Consider the following 19240-nt stretch of genomic DNA (forward strand, 5'->3'; position numbering starts at 1 on the left):
CATCGTTCGTTGCGGCCGTCGAAATTCGGCGCTATTCGCTCCCTTTAAGTTACTATCTGCAACCCTAACGAATTCTCACAAACAAGCCCTCGTGAAAATACTTCTGACCTCATGGGAGCAACTATGCATGAAGGAACTGCCCCGTTTCAGTATGAACACCTCCCCAGACCCGCGCAGACCTGGTATCGCGTGTATGGCGATCTCACGGTCGGCACCCCCTTGGTCGTGCTGCACGGGGGTCCGGGTTTCTGCCACAACTACCTGCTGCCCCTGGCCGATCTCGCCGGCCCCCAGCGGGCGGTGATCTTGTACGATCAGATCGGAAACGGGCTGTCGACGCACTACCCGGAGAAACTCGGCGATCAGGGGTTCTGGTCGGTCGAGCTGTTTGTCGCCGAGCTGGCCAACCTGCTCGCCCACTTGGGACTTGCGGCCGGCCGCCCCTTCGATCTCCTGGGTCATTCGTGGGGGGGCATGCTGGGCGCCGAATTCGCCATCCGGCGGCCGGCGGCGGGCCTGCGGCGTCTCGTGCTCTCCAACGCCCCAGCCTCGGTGTCGCTGTGGCTGGAGTCCGTGAACCGGCTCCGCGCGACGTTACCTGCGGACGTGCAGGCGACGCTGCAGCGGTGCGAGGACGAGAGGCGGCTCGACTCGAAGGAGTACGAGGACGCCACCATGGTCTTCCTGTCGCAGTTCTCTTGTCGAGTGGACCCCTGGCCGCAGGAGTTTGTGGATAGTATCGTCTGGGCGACCGAGACGGATTCTACCGTCGCGTCTACCATGTGAGTCGTTGTGCCGTTTGCCTTGCCGTCTTTTAATTTAGTTTAATGTCTTTAACCTTCGGGGTTTAGGCTTGGCCCATCCGAGTTCTGGATCGAGGGCAACCTGAAGGATTGGAGCGTGCTGGATCGTCTGCATGCGATCCAGGTGCCAACGCTGCTGATCAATGGGAATTATGACGAGGCCCAGGATAGTACCGTCGAGCCGTTCTTCTGGGCCATCGATAAGGTGAAGTGGGTGACTTTGGCGGAGAGCTCCCACTGTCCGCAGTTTGATGAGCCGGAAAAATATCTGCAGGTCATTCGGGACTTTTTGGGCGCTCAGTAGAACTGCCCGGGTGGCTGATCATACCACTCAGAGGTAGCTGAGACAAGCATATCACGCGATTGAATTTGAAGAACTTATCAATGAAGAGTAAACCCATCGGTTCCAACGTAAAGCCTTCCATCCTACATCGTAGCATCCACTACCAGTATGTCCTTCATTTCATCAAGCATACATGATGTATAAGTACGTCGAACCAAAAGCGCTGAACATTAATAACACTTTCGATATGTCACCTCCTAAGTTAGCTGAAAGAAAATAAAGAGAGAGTGTTAATAAAAGTCAACGACGCAGAAAAGTCACCAGTGGAGCCATGGTCTAACAATCTTCACTTTTTCTTGCCTTGATGGGTATTATAGTTTGAAAGCAGGCAGAGAATAAATGCTGCACAATTGGGGTCAATCATGTATTACATAATTATGCTAGTGCTGACGCATCCCCCCCCAGCCGTTCATGGAAACAATAATGTTCCACGCCCAAGAATTCGTCTCCATCATGAAGTATAATGGGGAAGCAAATAGCCCGACATGCATGCTAAAGCAAGGGCTATACTGCCAGCACCTGCAGAGGCTAGTCCCCGTGGTAAAGCATCCCCGTCCACCACCACCACCACCACCGTGCCATACACCTGCCGCACCTGCGTCAGACGCAAGGTGAGATGTGACAGGCTCACGCCTCGTTGCTCCAGCTGCCGCAGAGGCAACCACGAGTGCTCATACCGAGCACCGTCCCCGCGATCGCGGAAACGCAGGATAAGTGAGGAGCCCTCGGAGCAGCTCGCGCGATACGAGCGCATTCTGCGGCAGCACGGCTTGCTGGACGGTGACACGCGGCCGACGGCGAGAGACACCTCGCCTGAACCGATTTCGTTTCAGTATAACGGACCCGGAGCTTCGAAGGCTGGTAGGGTGCTTGCGGCAGAAGGCACGTCGAGATATGTCAGCGGACATCCGTGGAATAATCTCGGGGAAGAGGAGGTGCGACGCGTCTTCGAGGAAGAGCAGGAGCAGCAGGCGCGGGAGTTGACCACTACACCCGAGTGCTTGATGTCTGATCCGTTGACCGATGCGCTCGTGGGCTCTCGACGCTCGCTTCTGCAGTATCACCCAACTGACGCAGAGGCCACGCTGCTGTGGCAAACGCATGTCGAGAGCGTGGAACCGCTCTGCAAGATCCTGCACATCCCCTCCACGTCTGCGACGATCGAAAGGGTCTCGCATCATCCGGAGCTAGCATCCGATGCAGATGAGTGTCTTGTGTTTGCCATTTATCAATTCGCAGTCTACGCGATGACGGACGCGGACTGCATGCTAAAACTGGGCCGTCCACGCAGTACCTTAAGCCGACAATACCATTCCGCCGCGCAACAAGCGCTGGTCAATGCCGCGTTTCTAAAAACGAGTGACATCCAGGTCCTACAGGCCCTAGTCCTATTCCTTCTCTCCAGTCGCCAGTATTACGACTCGCAGACGTACTGGATCCTGACGGGCGTTGCCGTCCGGATCGGGCAGCGGATCGGTCTCTACCAAGACGGCGAGAAGCTGGGAATGTGCCCGTTCGATGTCCAGATGCGGCGACGTCTATTTTACCAGCTCATACCCCTCGACGGCCGAGCGAGTCAAATGGCGGGCACCGTCGTGTCCATCCCGCCAGACGCGTGGGACACCCAGCTCCCGCTCAACGTCGACGACCAGCAGATCTGGCCCGGCATGACGGCAGCCCCGCGGGAGCAGCAGGGCGCGACGCAGATGATGTTCTGCCTGTCGCGCGCCTGCATCGGGCGGTTCTTCGCGAGCATGAGCCCGCATCTGCGCAGCAATGGGCCGTGGAAGTTCGGCAGCCTGCCCGAGGCCGAGTCGGTCATCGGTGCCGCTGAGCGGGAGGTCGAGGACAAGTATATCCGCTACTGCGATGTCGTCGACCCGCTGCATTTTCTGACGGTCGGGCTGGCGCGCGCGGGCATCACCGCCATGCGGCTCCGTGTCCGGCTCACGAAGGTCCGGAATCTGACTGCCACGGACGCGGAGATGAGGGAGGTCTTGCACCTCGCCCAGAAGATCCTGGATACCGATGCGGCGGTGTCGGCCCACGCGGGCTTGGAGAGATACCGGTGGCATGTCCGGCCGTTCTTTCTGTGGGGCACCTTCGATTCGTTCATCTTCGTCTTGACGACCCTGTGGACGCGGGCTAGTGTTCTCTCTCCGGTGGAGACTGAGGAGGCGTGGAAGAAGGTTGAGCAGCTTTATGGTCAACATGATGAGCTTTGGGACACGAAGCCGTTGTATGTGGCACTGCGGAGGCTCACGCTCAAAGCTTGGGATGCTCATGCGCGAAGCGACACGGGTGCAGAGCCGGGATTCATTGCGACCTCACGCTCATTGCAGGCGACGAAATGCAAGGTTACGGAAGGGCCTTCAGCAGAGTTACCAAATGCAACAGATGAGAGGGGCGATACAATGTTCTCGACAGCGCCGTCTGCAAGTGACACTGACGCGGTTCTTAGTTCGGTGGCTGAGGGTATAGATGAAGAGATGGGCGACGGTATCAACTTCGATGCCGTGGACTGGGCTTACTGGGATCAGTTGATCCAGTACCATCAAGGACATGAGGAGGAGTAGGATGGTGGATCCATGAGGGCGTTGCTACCAGGAGAAGTTGTATCACCGGAGATGATATCAGACACGGGAGTCGGAGCCTTCCTCCATCCCGGTTCCGCAGTGAGGCTGGAAACGGACCTTTCAAACTGTCCCCATCCCGGTCCAATTTGATCTTCTATTGGTCAGACCCTCGGATCGTCTGCGGCCGAGCATCCAGCCAATCAGGAAATCCCTCTATCAGCGGCCACATAGTATAAAAAACCCCTCCAGGGTCACCACTGTTCAATCCCAACAAAGGACATTCACATCCGATCGAATCCAAGGATTATGCCGCAGCTCAGAGTTCTCATCGTGGGCGCATCGATCGCCGGCCCAACAGCGGCCTACTGGTTCGCCCGAGCCGGAGCCAAAGTCACCGTCATCGAGCGCTTCCCGCACCTGCGCACCAACGGCCAGAACATCGACATCCGGACCGTGGGCGTGAAGGTGATGCGACGAATGCCCGGGATGGAGGAGGCGGTGCGGGCCAAGACCATCCCGCTGGCGGGCATCGGCTTCGTCCGCTCCGACGGCCGCCCGTACGGAATCATCTCCACGACTGGAGACCCCGACCAGCAGTCCCTCGTCTCCGAGTACGAGATCTACCGAGGGGACCTATCCCGAATTCTGTACGACCGGACCGCAACGCATCCCAATATTACTTATATCTTTGGCGAACAGGTTGCCTCGATCCAGCAGCACGGCGAGAAAGGCGAGGATAGCTCCGTGATGGTCGAGTTTGCCAACGGCTCCCCTGCCGCAGAATTTGACCTCGTTGTAGCCTGCGACGGGGCGACTTCGCGGACCCGCGCCATAGGACTCGGGGTCGGCGTGCGGGATCACCTCGTTCCGACCGGTAGCTGGGCGGCTTACTTCTCCATCAAGCAAGATCTCCTGGGAGCGGGAGATAATTTCGGCAAGGCGTACAATGCTGTGGACGGGCGCTTCATCGCCGCTGCGCCTGACCCCTGGGGCGTGAATCGCGTGGTCATGATCAAGCACCAGCCACCAACCCACGGCAGAGATGCTACAAAGTCATTCCGGGAAGCGATGAAACAGGGCGAGGATGGACTCAAGCAATTCGTGGCGCAGACCTACCGCGGCGCCGGCTGGAAGTGCGACGAGGTGATTCAGGACATGATGGAGGCGGAGGACTTCTACGCCAGCGAGATTGTGCATGTCAAGCTGCCACACTTGTCGAGGGGACGGTTTGTGTTGGTCGGGGATGCCGGGTACGCCGCTTCGACGGGCACCGGGACAAGTCTTGCCATGGCGGGGGCATATGTGCTGGCTGGGGAGGTCTGCAAGCACAAGGGCAATCTCGCGGGTGCCCTGCGGGGGTATGAGGACGTAATGCGTCCTTTGATTGACGACATGCAGAAGGTGCCCCGGTTTCTTCCGGCGATTTTCACACCGCAGACGGCTTGGGGGCTGTGGTTGAGGAATACGGTGTTTGCTTTCCTATGTTGGAGTGGGATTCTGGAACTCACGCAGAAGTTCTTTGCGGGGTCTTTTGCCAATACTGATAGGTATCAGTTGCCAGAGTATGAATGGGAGGAGTAGACACGCCCGTGGGATGGTTGGTTTATGGCGATGCTTAATTAATGCAAGGCCCTCGCAACTCAGTCAGACATCCCTCAAAAACTGCAGTTTTCTTTGTGGGCATAAGAACAGTAGAGACCTTTGCTATAGCCCCACCCACCATTGCGGAGGCCCTGCGTCCTCATCTCGAAATGAGTATGGTCGCGGGCTACTACATAATCCCAGCGCTGGAAGCCTTGGCACTAGAGAAGATAAAAGCGGCGTCTCTGGAACAGCCATGGTCACCTGCTGGATTCGACGAGTTGGTCGCAGAGGTCTATCCTCTGATCCCTCATGGGGCAATTCAAGGTTATCTGCGCGGCATGGTCGTTCGACATCTGAGGGATTTCCCGAGCAACGACGTGTCTCGATGCTGAGGCTCCAGTTCAACGAATGCAAGAAGCGTGCACATGCCTCCGCAGAAGAGGCATTCAATTCGAATGCCAAGCGAGCCGCGACGGAGGCGAAAGTCCAGCAACTGAAAACAAGCTTGGAGAAACTCAGCAAGGTTAATAGATGCCGTCACTGTCAAAAGCCATTCTTCGGCCATATCAAGGTTGTGGGCAACGACAATCTGACTTGCACGCTTGAATGCGGCCAGTGCAATACTAAACATTCTTCCTCACAGGCGTGATGGCCGGTCGCTGCATCTGGCGTTGCATCTGATCGGTGGTACAACAGGCTCAGCCGTGGCTTCTTGAGTGGGTCCGATTTCGAATAAATTAATGTTTATTTGTCTTTGTATGCTACCTTTCAGTGAGATCATATGAGATTCACCTCGATTCTATGCAATGACCTTCTGTTGTATAGCCAGCTGAGTCATCCACCCATAATAAGAATCACGTGCTCCAGGCACCGGCGAAGAACCAACCACCAATCAGCTGCCTGTTTGCCATGCCAAAGCCGATCAGAGTTTGTCGACATCACGTGGCGGTCCTCCCCGATAACATGCTATCAATAAGAAGTCACCCATATCTCGCCTCTTTCATACCAGAATTACAAAAAGATCTAGAAAATAATAAACCATCCCCTAAACATGGACCTAGACATACCACCCACCTCGTCCACTATGGGGACACGACCAGACCCTCCACCACCCCAGGACCCCCCACCAACCCACCCCCAATTAACAAACCCAATGCAAGAACTCCCCATCCAACCGCGGGGCCTCCTCTGGCAAACCGACTTCATCACGCCAGCCCACGAAGCCACCCTCCTACAGATCTTCCGCCACGACCTGCAATGGCCCACCCGCCCCGGTCGCATTTCTTTACACTATGGCTACACCTTCGACTACAAAACCTTCAACATCGACCCGGCCATCCCCTACCGCCCGTTCCCGGACTGGCTGATCCCGTTACTCCCGGCCCGCGAACCCCGCGCCCCGGACCAGGTCTGTCTGCAGTATTACCCGCCGGGGGCGGGCATCCCGCCGCACGTGGACGCCCACGGGCCGTACGACCAGCTCTACGCGCTGTCGCTGGGCGCGCCGGTGATGATGGAGTTCCGGCGCGGGGACGAGCGCGTCGAGGTCGACTGCGAGCCGCGCAGTTTGATGTGTATGAGTGGCGATGCCAGGCTGTTTTGGACGCATGGGATCAAGAAGCGGAAGACGGATGTTGTGGACGCCGAAGGTGAGGGAGCGAAGGTGAGGGTTAGGGGGGAACGGTGGAGTATTACGTATCGGTGGTTGAGGGAGGGCGGGGAGTGTGAGTGTGGGGATTTGCGGCTCTGTGATACCGCGCAGCGGCGGGCGGGGGTCGAGAAGGAGAAGAGGTCGGTGGTTGCGTTGAGGGAGGCGGCAGCTGCAGCTGGTGGTGGGGATGAGAGCAAGGGGAAGGATGGTGGTGAGAGGTGAAGCAGTGGGGGGGGGGGTTCGTATTGGTGGTTTACTTGTTTTCGCAGTCTCATACCCTAGCCTTTGAATTGTTTGGAATTGATCTTGCTGAGGTTCCAAGTTCGGGAGTTTGTTTGATTTGGTGATCGAATGGTGTTGTTATACTCAGCAGGCAGATCTGTGATGAGTCTTTACATGTGTAACGATTGTAGGAAGGATCGGTGATATGCCCAATTTCTGCCACAGTCCAGGCGTATGCAGTGCATTCTCCAGTCAAAAGATATCTCATCCAGGACCATCTTGTACAGGCAAGCAAAGTGAATTATTAGGCTCATAAATCATATCATAGCCCGTGCAAGCCCTGTGGGTTGAGCACCAGCCAAGTTGACAGTTCATTCTTCCGGCACAGATAACATACTGCTGCTTCAAGCTGTCCGAATGCCTATACAGATACCCCCTAACGGTCCCCACTCAACTTCGCCTCAATGACACTCTGCGTCGCCAGCGGCGAACTCCAGATCTTCACCACGCGCAGCCCCACCGACGCCAACAGGTCCTGCCACATGCCCTCGGTGCGCTCGAACGCCGACACGAGCACCATCATCGTGTGATCGTAGCCCGTGGCCTGCGGGTGCGCTCCGACCGCCGGGATCACATGGTCGTGGATCAACAAGGTGCTGTACCCGGGGGTCATCGCATCGCGCAGGTGCTCGAGGATCTGCCGGGCCAGCTCATCCGACCAGTCGTGCAGGACTCCGTGCAGGTAGTAGGCCCGCGCGCCTGTCAATTTCACACCAATCATGCGTTAGCCATTCCCTTCTTCACCGTACACTTTGCCATTGGACCCGCACCCTCCTCAGTCTGGGCACAAACAAAAAGAAAACAAAAGAAGGCGGATGGGGAGGGGCATACCCTTAACCGGCTGCGGCGTGAAGAAATCATGCGCCATGGCGCGCACCTCAGCCGGACAGATCGCCTGGCGCACGACCTCCGGGCGATCCTGCAGCACCAGCCGTCGCGCGAGGCCGGGCTCCTTGCCCAGAAACTTATTCATGTCGTGGCCGACGTTGCCGCCCACGTCGACCAGGAGCGGGATCTCCGAATCGTCATCGGGCCGGTCGTCCGCCAGCCGGTCGTAGGGGAAGATGTCCAGCATGCCCGCCTGCTTGGCCATGACGCTGCCCATCACGTTGTTGAAGACGGCGCTCTCGGCCGGGTGCTGGGCGTAGTAGTCGAAGAGCGAGCCCGAGAAGTTCTTGGTGTACTGGAAGATGCCGTCGTTGGGGTCGGTGGGGTTCTGGTAGTTGGTCTTGGCGAGATATTCGGGCATTTTGGCGAAGCAGGGGTTCACTGTGTCGTGTCTGGGGGTTTGGTTCGGGGGTTAGTTTATTAGGTATGTGTCAGGGGACTCAGCGGGTACGGACAAGAATGGGATCCAGGCTCCGAAGACGGGCTCGAGGAGGGACCTGCTGAATGCGGATTGCTTGTAGTGGTCGGCAGAGACCTCGATGATGATGTTGGTGGATGCCAGTTGGCGGAGAATGCGGCCTAATCAGGGTTTAGGATTGTGGGCAGATGCAATGCAATGTCCATGCCGGTTGTCTTACCGAGTAGGACGGGGTCTGAGCCGGTCAGTTCAGCAAGCTGTGCGGTTGACTGCTCCGCCTGTTCTCCTACTTGGAGCCATTTCTCGAAGAGCTGTAGGTCCTGGCTCACTTTCAGGGCCGCGGTCAGGGCAGGCTGGAGGACGTGTTAGGACCAGAAACTCATTACCACGGGCCAGAAAGTCTACCTCTGTAAGGCAAAGCCGCGCCACGGTATCCCACGAAGTCTCCAGGCGACTGATCAGAGCGTACGCCTCTCTCAGCGCTTTGACTCGGTCGCCATCATACACAAAGGATGTACGGTCGATACCCTTGATTGACTGAGTGAACTGGGCCACATCCACGGTGGTAGAAGGAGTCGAATCACCGGTTGACGCCATTGTGGTTCAGGGTTCAGCAACAGATGACTTCGGAAAGTGTGAAGAAATCGATCGATCGATTGGGGTGCAGGGGGGGGAGGTAGATGTATTTCTGTCAGGGGCGATTGTGTCTGGGTCTTGCAGGCTGTCAGCTTACCCCTCACAGCACTAGAGGAAATAAGTTTTGGCCCAGCGCAGGTCAGCAACCAACGAGCAGATGCGCACTGACACTCGGCGGCGGGGCCCGGTCAATCGGGTCCACGCAGACAGTGGAGATCGTCCGACTTAGGGCCCGCCAACCGCCACCGAGTCTTCACCTCGCATACCGCGGCCCAAGTTCTTACTGCTGTCTACATATGTATGTCGATCTATGCAGTACTAGCGTGACCCTTATTGGAACTCTCGACTGCTCTGGACCAATATTGGTCGCCCTGCTCTCAAGGATGCTTATCGCATTTTTCTTCCTGGCGTGCCTGTCTTACGCTGGGAAGTGAGTATCGTGAATTTTGCATGCGGCCTCTCAGTGCCCCTTGCTTCCACTATAGAGCACTACAAGCTTCTCCCGTCTGGGCGGAGACCAGTTCGGGCTACATTACATAAACTCTTTTGCTGCGACCAGGGTCCACACATCGGCCATCTCCCTAGATCGGACGCCATCGTCACAAATTAGCTTGCCCGTCGATAATCGAGCCGAAATGCCATCAGTATAGATCTGCGATGGACTACCACTTCTGGTAAAGCTAGGATTGACAAAGTGATCGTCACCTTGTTGTTGTGGTCTACTAAACGAGTCGTCTTCCTTATACCGGCTTTGGCTGGTGGTGGAGTGTAGTCTCAAGCTTTTTATGGTCTCCTTTACACCTATAGTATCGAAGAGTGCCCACTTCAAAGCTGTCAAAGTGGCAACGTCAACGACAAAATAAGCTCGGTCTCAATAGACATGGCATCTGCAGAGCCCATTCTTACTCTTCAAGGTCATCCAATGTTTCTGATCTTCGAGAGCCAAGTACTCCGTCGGAGGAAAACTACTTGTTCTTTCCTTGACATCTCGCATCAACCCAGCGTCCTGAATGCGACGAGAGCGGAGCCACGATTCCCAACTGTCTGGGCTCGCAAGATTGTTTCCTGCGGCAATTGAGTCAAACTGTCTGGTGAGACGCGTGAGAATGCAGCGCTGACAACAAAAGCAACATACACTGCTCGTCGTATGTTTGACTGTGCAGAATCATTGCAAGAGTCATGGTACGCTGAGTGTGCGAGCCCTGCAGGGTCTGGTGATGCTTCATGCACGCGGGCCGATAACGGCGTGATCGGGGGCGCGTGAGCCAGCCAATTAACGGTGTCACGCATGTATATATAGTGTACAGTACGGGGAAGACGCTCATCTGCAGGGACCCTGCTCTCGGTCGGGTGGTGGCATTGTTCCACGTCGCGTGGGCATGGTAGTACAGGAGGTTTCTTCTGCGGTGCAGGAGGTTGTATGACAATTTCACTGTAACTTCCCGGATGCCAAACGAGAGCGGGTCGAGCCGCCACGACCCAAGAAGCCCGAGTCACCGCTGTCGCAGCCACACTTTCATGTCACCTGATCGTCAGCCACGCTACTGTGGCTTGGGCCGCGGGGCCAGTTGTGCCGACCGGGTTGACAACTGACTTATTGGCCTTAAATATCTCTGTGCCTGTACTATACCTGTTATCAATTGTCTAAGTTAACCAGATGATTTAGTTCAATCGATGGATGACCGTTTCTTTGCGCAGTGATTCCACTCGTTCTGTGCATGTTCTGGTCACAATGGACGAGGTAGTATGAAACTTACAAAAGAATACAGTACTGACATATGCTACCTACGTAGTATGTGCTGCATATTGTTAGACCAAAAGTCAGAAAAGAAAACAGTTCTGGTGTGAGTGACCAATGTGGTAGGTATGGTTGGCTGGGACAGGCACAAAGCTTGTGATGCCAAGCCCGTACATAAGAAGTGGATCCTCCAGTGGGGCAGTTGCCCTGCCCGAGTCCTCGACACGTCGCGCTTCTCTTCACAAGGCAGCAGCAAGCCAGCTCCGGAACCGCCGGAGTGCTCTTCCATTGTAACTTTACACCACCAACAACGACCTCACATACCTTCTCATCCCCGACGTCCCCAGTGTCATTTCCCCGGATGGATGTATCGTTAAAGGACCCCTTTTGGGGCCCGCAAACCTCCTACTTGAAGTAAGCTTCCTCACAACAATCACCTGATAACTGCCGTAACTCACACGCTGTAGCTTTTGTGAAGAGGTACAGTACATGATCCCATGAGCCAAGGATCCTTCAGAAGGGCAGAAACTCATGCCTCAGACTGTAGGATTATGTCGTCACTCGCTATGTGGCTGAATTCATCAACACATGCAGCAGCCTTATCTACAGTGCGTTCGGCCTCCAATCAAGGGGCAACATGCCCAGCAGTCTGATGCCCGCCAGCTAACAAGACGCATTGCCACAAATCCCCAGTCCTCTATGGGATCTATGGTCTGAGCCAGCTTCGATCCAAGCCCTCTGCATCCTTCGCACGGGCAATCCCCTGGTTAGGTCTGATGGGCGTGGGGATCTGCTCGGCCGGGTACCATATGACCCTGAAATACCACACGCAGATGTGTATGTCACCTGACCTGATCAACTGCATGCCTTTACCCAAAGACTGACCGTGCTGAAATCCAGCGGACGAGCTCTCGATGCATCTGTTGACCACACCCCTGGTGTATCGGGTTCTCACCTTCCAGGTGAGCCCGCAGTGGCGGCGCCTCATCGGCATCGTGCTCGCCCTGGAGTTCACCACCGTCATGGTCGTCCACATGGTCATGGACGAGTTCCTGCTTCACGCCGTGACCTTCGGGGCGGGGGCGTTGCTCATCGCGCGACGGACCATGCAGAACATTTCGCATCAGATTCCCAACCCGGTGATCAAGCAGAAGACCCGTAACATCGGGCGGTTCGGTATATGTAAGCTCCCCCCATCCCCTTCGAGGCAATCATCCCCACTTCGGACAGATCCTGACAGAAGCACAGTCTGTTTCCTCTTCGGCTATTTCGCCTGGCTGGTCGATGTGTGGGCGTGCAACCACCTGACCCGCATCAGGGAGCTGGTCGGCGCGCCGGTCGCATTTTTCTTTGAGCTGCATGGATGGTAAGTCTTTCCACCTTCTGCAGGCTCTTGTATTGGTCACCCATCGAGACAAGAGATTTGCGAATGATTTGCCCTTTTCTTGACCAGACCAACTGACCAGTCGAATCGGGTAGGTGGCACTTCTTCACGGCCATAGGAGCCTATGTGGCGGTCGCGGTGGTCGATATGATCACCTCGGGTGAGGTGCACACCGACCCCTCGCCCCAGCTCGCCTGGCCGGTCTCGCTTGCCGCCCGGCTGATGGGGCCTGATGAAGCGCAGACGAAGAAACAACATTAGGAGGTCGTGTTTTCTTCATATCAGTCGAGACGTGAGCGGGCGAGGTGCTTCATGTTATCGTGGTGTATACATTAGACGATATAGCCAGCTTGGGATGGCGGGCGTGTTCCCCGTGACATGCGTCCATGGCAGCTTTTTGGGGGGTGGTGAAGGTGGGGGTAAAAGATAGGTCTGAAGATATTGGCGGAGAATTTCCGTCCATATGGGAAGGGAAACTCTTGTGCATCAAGTGTGTTGGCTAGCATCAGTGCAACTCAGTAGGTATTAGCCTGGTAGAATATCAGAATCTTGAATCCTTATCACCGATTTGTCGAATTTGTCAATTATGCAGTCCTTGTGGGTGGAGGGATGGATATATATTCAAGAGACATGCATGGGCTGATTTTTGACGTTGATCTCACCTTTCCTTTTGTTCAGAGAAGCTTATCCTTCTTCTTCTTTTGCTTTTTGGCAACCATTTCGAAATATAACCGAGTTCCATGATGACTCCTAAATCAGATCCATTGTAATGACCTCCCGAAGTCCTAGGAACAAGCCGCTATAGTTATACTGAATTTGTGAATCGATTACTCATCAAAAAGCATAGCACAGCACAACTACTGTATTATGCATTGCGAAGCACGGCGGATGGACCCCACAAGGCTGTAGAATGATCTGTCCGTTGAAGGCAGGAGAACATGATTCGGATTATCTTTCAAATTGCTCAGGGTTATGCATCACTTGACGTAGTATACCCGCAAACCTAAATTGTCGTCATAGAGCAGTTATCTATTGTGTGTAAGACTTGAAGAGTCCAGTACAAGAGCCAAATGATTGTCGTGACATAAACACGTTAAGAACAAGGGTCTGGTAATGCACGCAGAGCAGCGCGATATCTACAAGGTCGGGTATCTCTGAATCACCAAATGTACTGTACAATCTCAGCCGGTCGACCATTACCCATCAGCATCAACATCAACCTCAACACCGATCCGCACCCCACGCCCCCGTCACATTCACGCCGCCGATATTGCGGATGCCCATCAGCCCCAGCACCGCCTGGCCGCGACGGATCAACTCGCCGCCCTGGCCGAGGGCGTCTCGGCGCTGGATGCCGAGCCGCCGCAGCCGCTCGACCTCTTCCTCGGCCAGAATGTCCCCGCCCTTCCGCCCCTGCCACACCGCCTCGCGCACGACGGGCGCCCACGTCTCCGCCGCGGCCGCCTCATCCTGGTTCCCGGCGTACACCTTCCGCTGCCCGTTGGGGTGGGCCGGATCCGCGACCAGCTGGGACGAGAACCACTCCGACCGCACCACCTCGTACCGCCGCTCCATCCACCAGATGATCGGCCACGTGATGACCCATAGCTGGAGGATGATGCACGCCCAGTACACGAACCCATGATTGCGGAGCCGGTTGATCCAGTGCGGCGAGTAGACGGTGATGGTGCCGTTCGCGAGCGAGGGGGCAACGTGGACATGGCCTTGGTAGCCGGTGGAGCGGATGTGGGCGATGAGCGTGATGCGCATGGGCGCGGCGTCGAAGCCGTTGAGGTTGCGTCGGTAGGTGAATCTACATCCCGTTCGGATTGTTAGTCAAACCTTGCCTCCCCCCTTTAGATCATCGTTCAGCCGCAAAACGTACGATTTAACAGGGGCCGGATCGTCGCAGAACCGCCGACACCACCCCCGCAGCCCCGGGGCATCCTCCCCCTGCGCATCCCCGGCTTCCAACCCCACCATCAGTCGATCCCCCTCCCCGAGTTCCGTGGTCCCCTCGTCCGCCGGTAGTGCGATGCGCCCGCCCGACTTCTTCCCGTGCCGCGCTCCGCGCGACGGCCAGCGTCCCCCGCGGTACGCTTTCTGGTGATCATGGTCGCCGACGACGGTGGTGTAGGACCAGCGCTGGAGGGGGCCGGTGCCGCCCCAGGTGAGCAAGGTGCGGGTCAGGTCGATGCGGAAGTTGAAGTCGCAGACGGTGCGGCGGGTGGAGTCGTTGCCGCGACGCTCCTTCTCGTGGTGTTGGCCGCCGATGATCAGGCACGGCCGCGGGGGCAGCCGGGTCTGCTGGTCGACGAAGCTGTACAGCGCCTCGGCGTCGGTGGCGAGGATAGGGTCTAGGGTGACGACCCCGGCGTGGCGGGTCTTCTCGCGGACGCTGTGGTACGGTTGGTGGCCGGGGATGGCGTAAGCTTCGTGGGGTGGGGAGAGCGGATCGTCGCGGTAGGGTGCATTTCGTGTCAGTGTCTGGTCAGTTTCGTTGTATGCCGGGGGTAGGTCGTCTTCCGGGAGCGGGTAGGGGATGGAGGATGAGGAGGATGTGGTAGGGATTGGGGGGTCGGGGGGGAGGTCTTTGATTTGGCCCATGATGACGGTTTTGAGTGTTGTGTTTAGATGCAGTTGGTTGATTAAATTTGGAAAGAGGAGAAGGAGATGAGAAGCGGACCGTGTTTGGTTTTAAGAGGGGAAATAAGCAGAGAGCACTGCAGCAGGCAGCGGTGGGGGCGGTGGATCGGGTGCCTGAATGTTCCTGCCACTAGATCTACTCCGCCCCCACCGCCCCCCACCGCCCCCCATTGCCCCCTTTAGCCAGCTCACATATTCAAGGTGACTACCGTATCTTTACATCGACAGTCGATTGAAGCAGGGACAAGGTGAAATTATTTTCCGACTTCTGACAAGTGAGCCTCTCTCTCTGGCCTTTATCTTCAACTTTCATTTTCCATATTGTTTCTGTGTTCTGCTTGTCCTCGAGCCATTTTGCTATCTTCAAAGTGCTGGATGTTAGAGGACGTAGATGAGGTAAGAATGATATATGTATGACCTTGCCTACGCTCTAAGAGTCTCTTAGTAATGAACCAGGGCATTTGTACAAGATGGCCTTCTTTATCTTTCCATTTTATTTGCTTTTCCTGAAGAACCGAGGATCCATGAACATGCCGGACAGAATGAACAGTACATACTTGTATCCGTGACATTACAAAAGCATCATCCAAAGGACACTTCATGAAAGCACTTCATAGAGCCACCTCATAGAACCAGAAGGACACTTGATGGGACCAAAAGAAGTAGTTCTCGGCATCAGAGGCCTCCGATTCATGATTTTCAGTAGGGTAGTATTCGTCCTCAATCATCCGGTTATACTCCTTATTCCAGTTCTCAAAGTCGCCCACCGCCCACGGCACCAAGGCCTTGCGTCGTCCACGCAGCACATACCCATCATCCTGAGACTCCTCCCACCGCACTGCCGTCTCCCGCTCCACGGACCACATCTGAAAATCGTCGAGCGTGGCAATGTACTCCCGCCGCCGCTGCGGCAGGAGCACCACGTCGCCGGCGCTGTACTCCACAGCCTCGGGGGTTCAGCGGCCGCTGGGTCAAGCCTGGATCGTGGTGCTCCCTGCCCTCGCCATCCATGGACAGGAACTTCTTCGTCATCTTTTATGTGTTCTCCAGCCACTCATTCTTCTCCTCCGCCGAAAGGCCGAGCTGCGTGCTGTTCAGAACGCAGGACCAAGCCTCCGGAGCCAGCCGCCGGTGCACTGGCGGAACCCGAGCTCCATGATCTGGACGTCCTCGGCGCCTTGGAGGAGGATGTCGTACAGGACTCGAAGGGCGTCGGAGTCGCTGCGCACGTCCAAGAACACTTTGGTCCGGGTGGGCGATTCGAGGATTGTCTTGAGGGTGGTGGTGTTGTCGGTGGCGGCCGGGGTGTGGGAGGCTGCGTCGCCTAGGGTGTGCACGTCCACGAGGTAGGTCTGACGCGGCTCTATGAGGTGGATAGCCACTATTGTGATCGTGCCGTGGCGGCAGAGGTTCTCGCCTTCGAGATCGACGTATAAGTTCTCGGTGGGGTCCAAGAGGAGATCGTCCATCAGCTGGGAGACCCGCTCGGGGGTGTCGATGATGGTCGGAGGATGGCCCTATCCATATTGTGCGCCCGCGTTCGATTAACCTATCAATCCGGTGTTCCAACGGGAGGCTGTACCTTGGTTGCATACACGTTCAGGTTGAAGATCAATGGCTTGATGCTCCCAGGGACTGATCGATATTACAGTTGACTCGGATACCTTGGGCTTCGTATACCATTCCCGCAAAATCCCAATGCCATGGTTGTGCCGTGATAGAACCATGAATTGCCAGGGTCGAGTCTTTCTTCCGCCAGAGAACGCTTTGGTGCAAAGTAAATGCTTCATTCAACATATGCTTACTGGCAGAGGATTGTCTCTTTCTGTTGGCAAAGACTTTTCACCTCTTACAAAGAGGCCTTAGTCTCGGAAGAAAGGTGTGCATTTGTTCTGTTGTGGACGATGACGGCGGCCCTGCGGCCTTGGTGATCAGGCTGCTCGCCCACCGCCCACCTCGGTGGCCTTAGCTAAGGAGTTGCGCAGCTAGCCTCACGTAGCCAAAATCCATCCATCTTCCACCTCTCTCGCAGTTGTCATCAGATGAGAATCAACACATTGTTACTCTCAATGGTAGTAGGATTTAACCTTTGCAAATTGATCCAAAAAAAAAACCCTATGCCCGTCTCATAGCGGGCCAAACCGCCTCTCATAAAATCAATCGAGGTGGGGCGGCTGAGGAGCCACAATGCGAAGGGCTCGCTCCAATGTGGGTCTATACGAGGATTTGACAATTCTTTTCATGCAACCGAGGACACCCAAACCCAGTGCCAACCTGAGCAAGCACCTGAGACTTGTTATGATTTTGATACACTGAGAACCCTTCCATCTGTGATTCTATGACGCCTTGAAAGGATGCATGGGATTCGATCTATAGTGTTTATGTGGCCACGTCCTTTAATCACGCCACGATGCAAAGCGCTGAGACCCCATTTTCTTTCATCTTTCCAATCAAAGAGAAAGGTTTACAGGCGACCATCTGGCATAACGCAAATTCAACCGATGCACAACAGCAGCAGCGTTCAGCAACCGTAGTCCACAAGTGTGCAAATCTAATCTGATCTGATAATCTTATCAGTGAAACCGCCTCTGATCGCGCCAAGGTTCGTCCTGTCGGGACCGGATCGTCCCCTGTGTGGTACGTACGATCCGATTCGCGGAGGGTTCCGGATCACCTTTAAACAACAGAATCTACTCTGTAGCTCGGGCGCATCGCAATGCAAAACATTTTCTTGACTACATCCTGCCCTTACGCCTTCTGCAAAGATCTCCTCACCTTCCGACCGTCACAATGACCCTCGAGATCACACCAATCACCCTCCCCAATTCCAAGCAACTCTACCTCGAAAATGCACGAGGCGAAAAACACCTGATCCAGATATCCTGGCCTCTACACTGGACAGACGAGCAGCCCCCAGCAGACAGCGGCCCACTGCCTATCCTGTAACCATTCCTAAGACACTTGCACCCTAGCTTCAACCACCACTAACGCAGAGACAGATACATCGTCGACGGCAACGCCCTCTTCCTGACCGCGACCGAGGCCGCATGGCGCCGGGCGGTCATGTCCGACTTCACCGGCGGCGGGCTCATCGTTGCGATCGGCTATCCACTGAAGGGGACGGGGAACGTGTACGACTTCCACCGCCGCAGCCGGGACTTGACCCCGCCCACCTCCGACCCTGCCGTCCCCGAGCACGGCGGGGCGGACGAGTTCCTGACCTTCCTCACGGACACCGTCCGCCCCGCGGTACGCGCCGCGTTCCTGCGGGTCACGTGCGCCCGCGACGCCCTCTACGGCCACTCCTACGGCGGGCTGTTCGCGCTGCATGCGCTGTTCACGCGGCCGGACGCGTTCGATTGCTATCTGGCGAGTAGTCCGTCAATCTGGTGGAATGGGCGGTGGATTCTGGAGGAGGCTAGAGGGTTTTTGGAGAAGGCGAAGCGTGAGCGGGTGCCGCCGGCACTGATGATGTTTGTGGGGTCGTGGGAGCAGGATCCCCCGCGGCGGAGGGGGGAGTCGGATGATGAGCACGAGGAGCGCAGGCGGACGGCCGCGCATTGGCGGATGGGGGACAATGCGTTCGAGCTCGCTGAAATGCTGCGCGACTCTCCCGCGGTGCATGCGGTGCCGGTGCGGCTGTACGAGGGCGAGGAGCACACCAGTGTCATGGCTTGCTCTTTGAATCGGGGGTTGACGGCGTTTTTCGAGGGTTGGCCGTTCGCGCGGTAGATGCTAAATCTGTATTGTGGATCGTGTTGTGCGCTTCTTCGTGCGAGACTGCCGATGAACGACTCCGGGTTGGACTGTCGGGTCGGGACTAGTGGATTGTGGGTGTGGGGGGACCAGCTCGGTGATAAGGACTTTGGAGCGAGGTTGTTTCTAATGTTCACAGTCGCTTACCTGTATGATTTACATTCGGGTTGACTTGTCTTCTTTTTGGAGCGGGATGCTTGAGTGGGCCATTGCCAAGGATTTCCGCATCCCAAACCAGAAACAAGACTACGAGGCCATCGATGTATACTCTCCTATCTACAACTGCACATGACTCTAAACATGTCTGTGCCCGCGAATTCGTCACGAGTGGGTGGCTGTCGTGGTTTGAGGACGACGACGCATACGCAAGCAACAGGGCTTTTCGGGCACGGTGATTGGTCCAACACTGGCTCCCCACCGGAAAAGTGGGGCGGCTCGCTCGCCTGGCGTCCATGATGCATCAATGCTTTTCCCTCCAGAAAACCACTTGAGGCGGGCATTAGCCAGGTTTTGTTTGCTTCGGCAGGATGAATCT

The 19240-nt window shown here is 56.1% G+C and overlaps 9 protein-coding genes across 9 annotated transcripts; 6 read left to right on the forward strand and 3 right to left on the reverse strand.

The window, feature by feature from the left end:
• Positions 1-4: 4 nt before the first annotated feature.
• On the forward strand, positions 5-1186 carry ASPACDRAFT_76436 (uncharacterized protein). Its single transcript, XM_020204712.1, has 2 exons — positions 5-782; positions 852-1186. The coding sequence occupies exons 1-2, from the start codon at positions 124-126 to the stop codon at positions 1105-1107; spliced, it is 915 nt and encodes a 304-aa protein (XP_020058276.1). The 5' UTR covers positions 5-123; the 3' UTR covers positions 1108-1186.
• A 42-nt stretch (positions 1187-1228) lies between these two features.
• Positions 1229-4034, forward strand: ASPACDRAFT_1865610 (Zn(II)2Cys6 transcription factor). The gene has a single exon (XM_020197861.1). It carries the CDS (start codon positions 1632-1634, stop codon positions 3720-3722), a length of 2091 nt encoding a protein of 696 aa, XP_020058277.1. The 5' UTR covers positions 1229-1631; the 3' UTR covers positions 3723-4034.
• Positions 4025-5454, forward strand: ASPACDRAFT_1897094 (uncharacterized protein). Its single transcript, XM_020198717.1, has one exon. It carries the CDS (start codon positions 4029-4031, stop codon positions 5301-5303), a length of 1275 nt encoding a protein of 424 aa, XP_020058278.1. The 5' UTR covers positions 4025-4028; the 3' UTR covers positions 5304-5454.
• Positions 5455-6459: 1005 nt separating this feature from the next.
• ASPACDRAFT_50733 (uncharacterized protein) lies at positions 6460-7179 on the forward strand (the record flags this gene model as incomplete). The annotated part of the gene is made up of 1 exon (XM_020202388.1): positions 6460-7179. One exon carries the CDS (start codon positions 6460-6462, stop codon positions 7177-7179), a length of 720 nt encoding a protein of 239 aa, XP_020058279.1.
• A 25-nt stretch (positions 7180-7204) lies between these two features.
• On the reverse strand, positions 7205-9163 carry ASPACDRAFT_76437 (uncharacterized protein). Its single transcript, XM_020204713.1, has 5 exons — positions 8951-9163; positions 8766-8898; positions 8583-8706; positions 8071-8519; positions 7205-7938 (listed from the first exon to the last, which is right to left on the reverse strand). Exons 1-5 carry the CDS (start codon positions 9140-9142, stop codon positions 7616-7618), a joined length of 1221 nt encoding a protein of 406 aa, XP_020058280.1. The 5' UTR covers positions 9143-9163; the 3' UTR covers positions 7205-7615.
• Positions 9164-11165: 2002 nt separating this feature from the next.
• On the forward strand, positions 11166-12869 carry ASPACDRAFT_114452 (ceramidase). The gene is made up of 7 exons (XM_020195801.1): positions 11166-11333; positions 11387-11399; positions 11467-11527; positions 11613-11756; positions 11820-12101; positions 12168-12285; positions 12399-12869. The coding sequence occupies exons 1-7, from the start codon at positions 11281-11283 to the stop codon at positions 12562-12564; spliced, it is 837 nt and encodes a 278-aa protein (XP_020058281.1). The 5' UTR covers positions 11166-11280; the 3' UTR covers positions 12565-12869.
• Positions 12870-13299: 430 nt separating this feature from the next.
• On the reverse strand, positions 13300-15002 carry ASPACDRAFT_1853978 (uncharacterized protein). Its single transcript, XM_020197347.1, has 2 exons — positions 14189-15002; positions 13300-14116 (listed from the first exon to the last, which is right to left on the reverse strand). The coding sequence occupies exons 1-2, from the start codon at positions 14908-14910 to the stop codon at positions 13525-13527; spliced, it is 1314 nt and encodes a 437-aa protein (XP_020058282.1). The 5' UTR covers positions 14911-15002; the 3' UTR covers positions 13300-13524.
• Positions 15003-15560: 558 nt separating this feature from the next.
• ASPACDRAFT_40761 (uncharacterized protein) lies at positions 15561-16654 on the reverse strand (the record flags this gene model as incomplete). The annotated part of the gene is made up of 4 exons (XM_020200809.1): positions 15561-15882; positions 16051-16466; positions 16532-16584; positions 16630-16654. 4 exons carry the CDS (start codon positions 16652-16654, stop codon positions 15561-15563), a joined length of 816 nt encoding a protein of 271 aa, XP_020058283.1.
• Positions 16655-17684: 1030 nt separating this feature from the next.
• Positions 17685-18831, forward strand: ASPACDRAFT_1897103 (alpha/beta hydrolase). The gene is made up of 2 exons (XM_020198718.1): positions 17685-17891; positions 17949-18831. Exons 1-2 carry the CDS (start codon positions 17740-17742, stop codon positions 18679-18681), a joined length of 885 nt encoding a protein of 294 aa, XP_020058284.1. The 5' UTR covers positions 17685-17739; the 3' UTR covers positions 18682-18831.
• Positions 18832-19240: the final 409 nt, after the last annotated feature.

This window comes from Aspergillus aculeatus (assembly GCF_001890905.1).
Source record: "Aspergillus aculeatus ATCC 16872 unplaced genomic scaffold ASPACscaffold_4, whole genome shotgun sequence".
NCBI lineage: Eukaryota > Fungi > Ascomycota > Eurotiomycetes > Eurotiales > Aspergillaceae > Aspergillus > Aspergillus aculeatus.

Excerpts from the sequence above, each read along its gene's own strand:
- ASPACDRAFT_76436 (XM_020204712.1), top strand. The coding sequence starts at position 124 with ATGCATGAAGGAACTGCCCCGTTTCAGTATGAACACCTCCCCAGACCC. Across the intron at positions 783-851 it reads TCTACCGTCGCGTCTACCAT|GCTTGGCCCATCCGAGTTCT; the intron begins GTGAGTCGTTGT and ends TTCGGGGTTTAG.
- ASPACDRAFT_1865610 (XM_020197861.1), top strand. The coding sequence starts at position 1,632 with ATGCATGCTAAAGCAAGGGCTATACTGCCAGCACCTGCAGAGGCTAGT.
- ASPACDRAFT_1897094 (XM_020198717.1), top strand. The coding sequence starts at position 4,029 with ATGCCGCAGCTCAGAGTTCTCATCGTGGGCGCATCGATCGCCGGCCCA.
- ASPACDRAFT_76437 (XM_020204713.1), bottom strand. The coding sequence starts at position 9,142 with ATGGCGTCAACCGGTGATTCGACTCCTTCTACCACCGTGGATGTGGCC. Across the intron at positions 8,707-8,765 it reads CTCAGACCCCGTCCTACTCG|GCCGCATTCTCCGCCAACTG; the intron begins GTAAGACAACCG and ends AACCCTGATTAG. Across the intron at positions 8,520-8,582 it reads GGAGCCTGGATCCCATTCTT|ACACGACACAGTGAACCCCT; the intron begins GTCCGTACCCGC and ends CCAAACCCCCAG.
- ASPACDRAFT_114452 (XM_020195801.1), top strand. The coding sequence starts at position 11,281 with ATGGATGTATCGTTAAAGGACCCCTTTTGGGGCCCGCAAACCTCCTAC. Across the intron at positions 12,102-12,167 it reads CATCGGGCGGTTCGGTATAT|TCTGTTTCCTCTTCGGCTAT; the intron begins GTAAGCTCCCCC and ends ACAGAAGCACAG. Across the intron at positions 12,286-12,398 it reads TTCTTTGAGCTGCATGGATG|GTGGCACTTCTTCACGGCCA; the intron begins GTAAGTCTTTCC and ends CGAATCGGGTAG.
- ASPACDRAFT_1853978 (XM_020197347.1), bottom strand. The coding sequence starts at position 14,910 with ATGGGCCAAATCAAAGACCTCCCCCCCGACCCCCCAATCCCTACCACA. Across the intron at positions 14,117-14,188 it reads GATCCGGCCCCTGTTAAATC|ATTCACCTACCGACGCAACC; the intron begins GTACGTTTTGCG and ends AACGGGATGTAG.
- ASPACDRAFT_1897103 (XM_020198718.1), top strand. The coding sequence starts at position 17,740 with ATGACCCTCGAGATCACACCAATCACCCTCCCCAATTCCAAGCAACTC. Across the intron at positions 17,892-17,948 it reads AGCGGCCCACTGCCTATCCT|ATACATCGTCGACGGCAACG; the intron begins GTAACCATTCCT and ends ACGCAGAGACAG.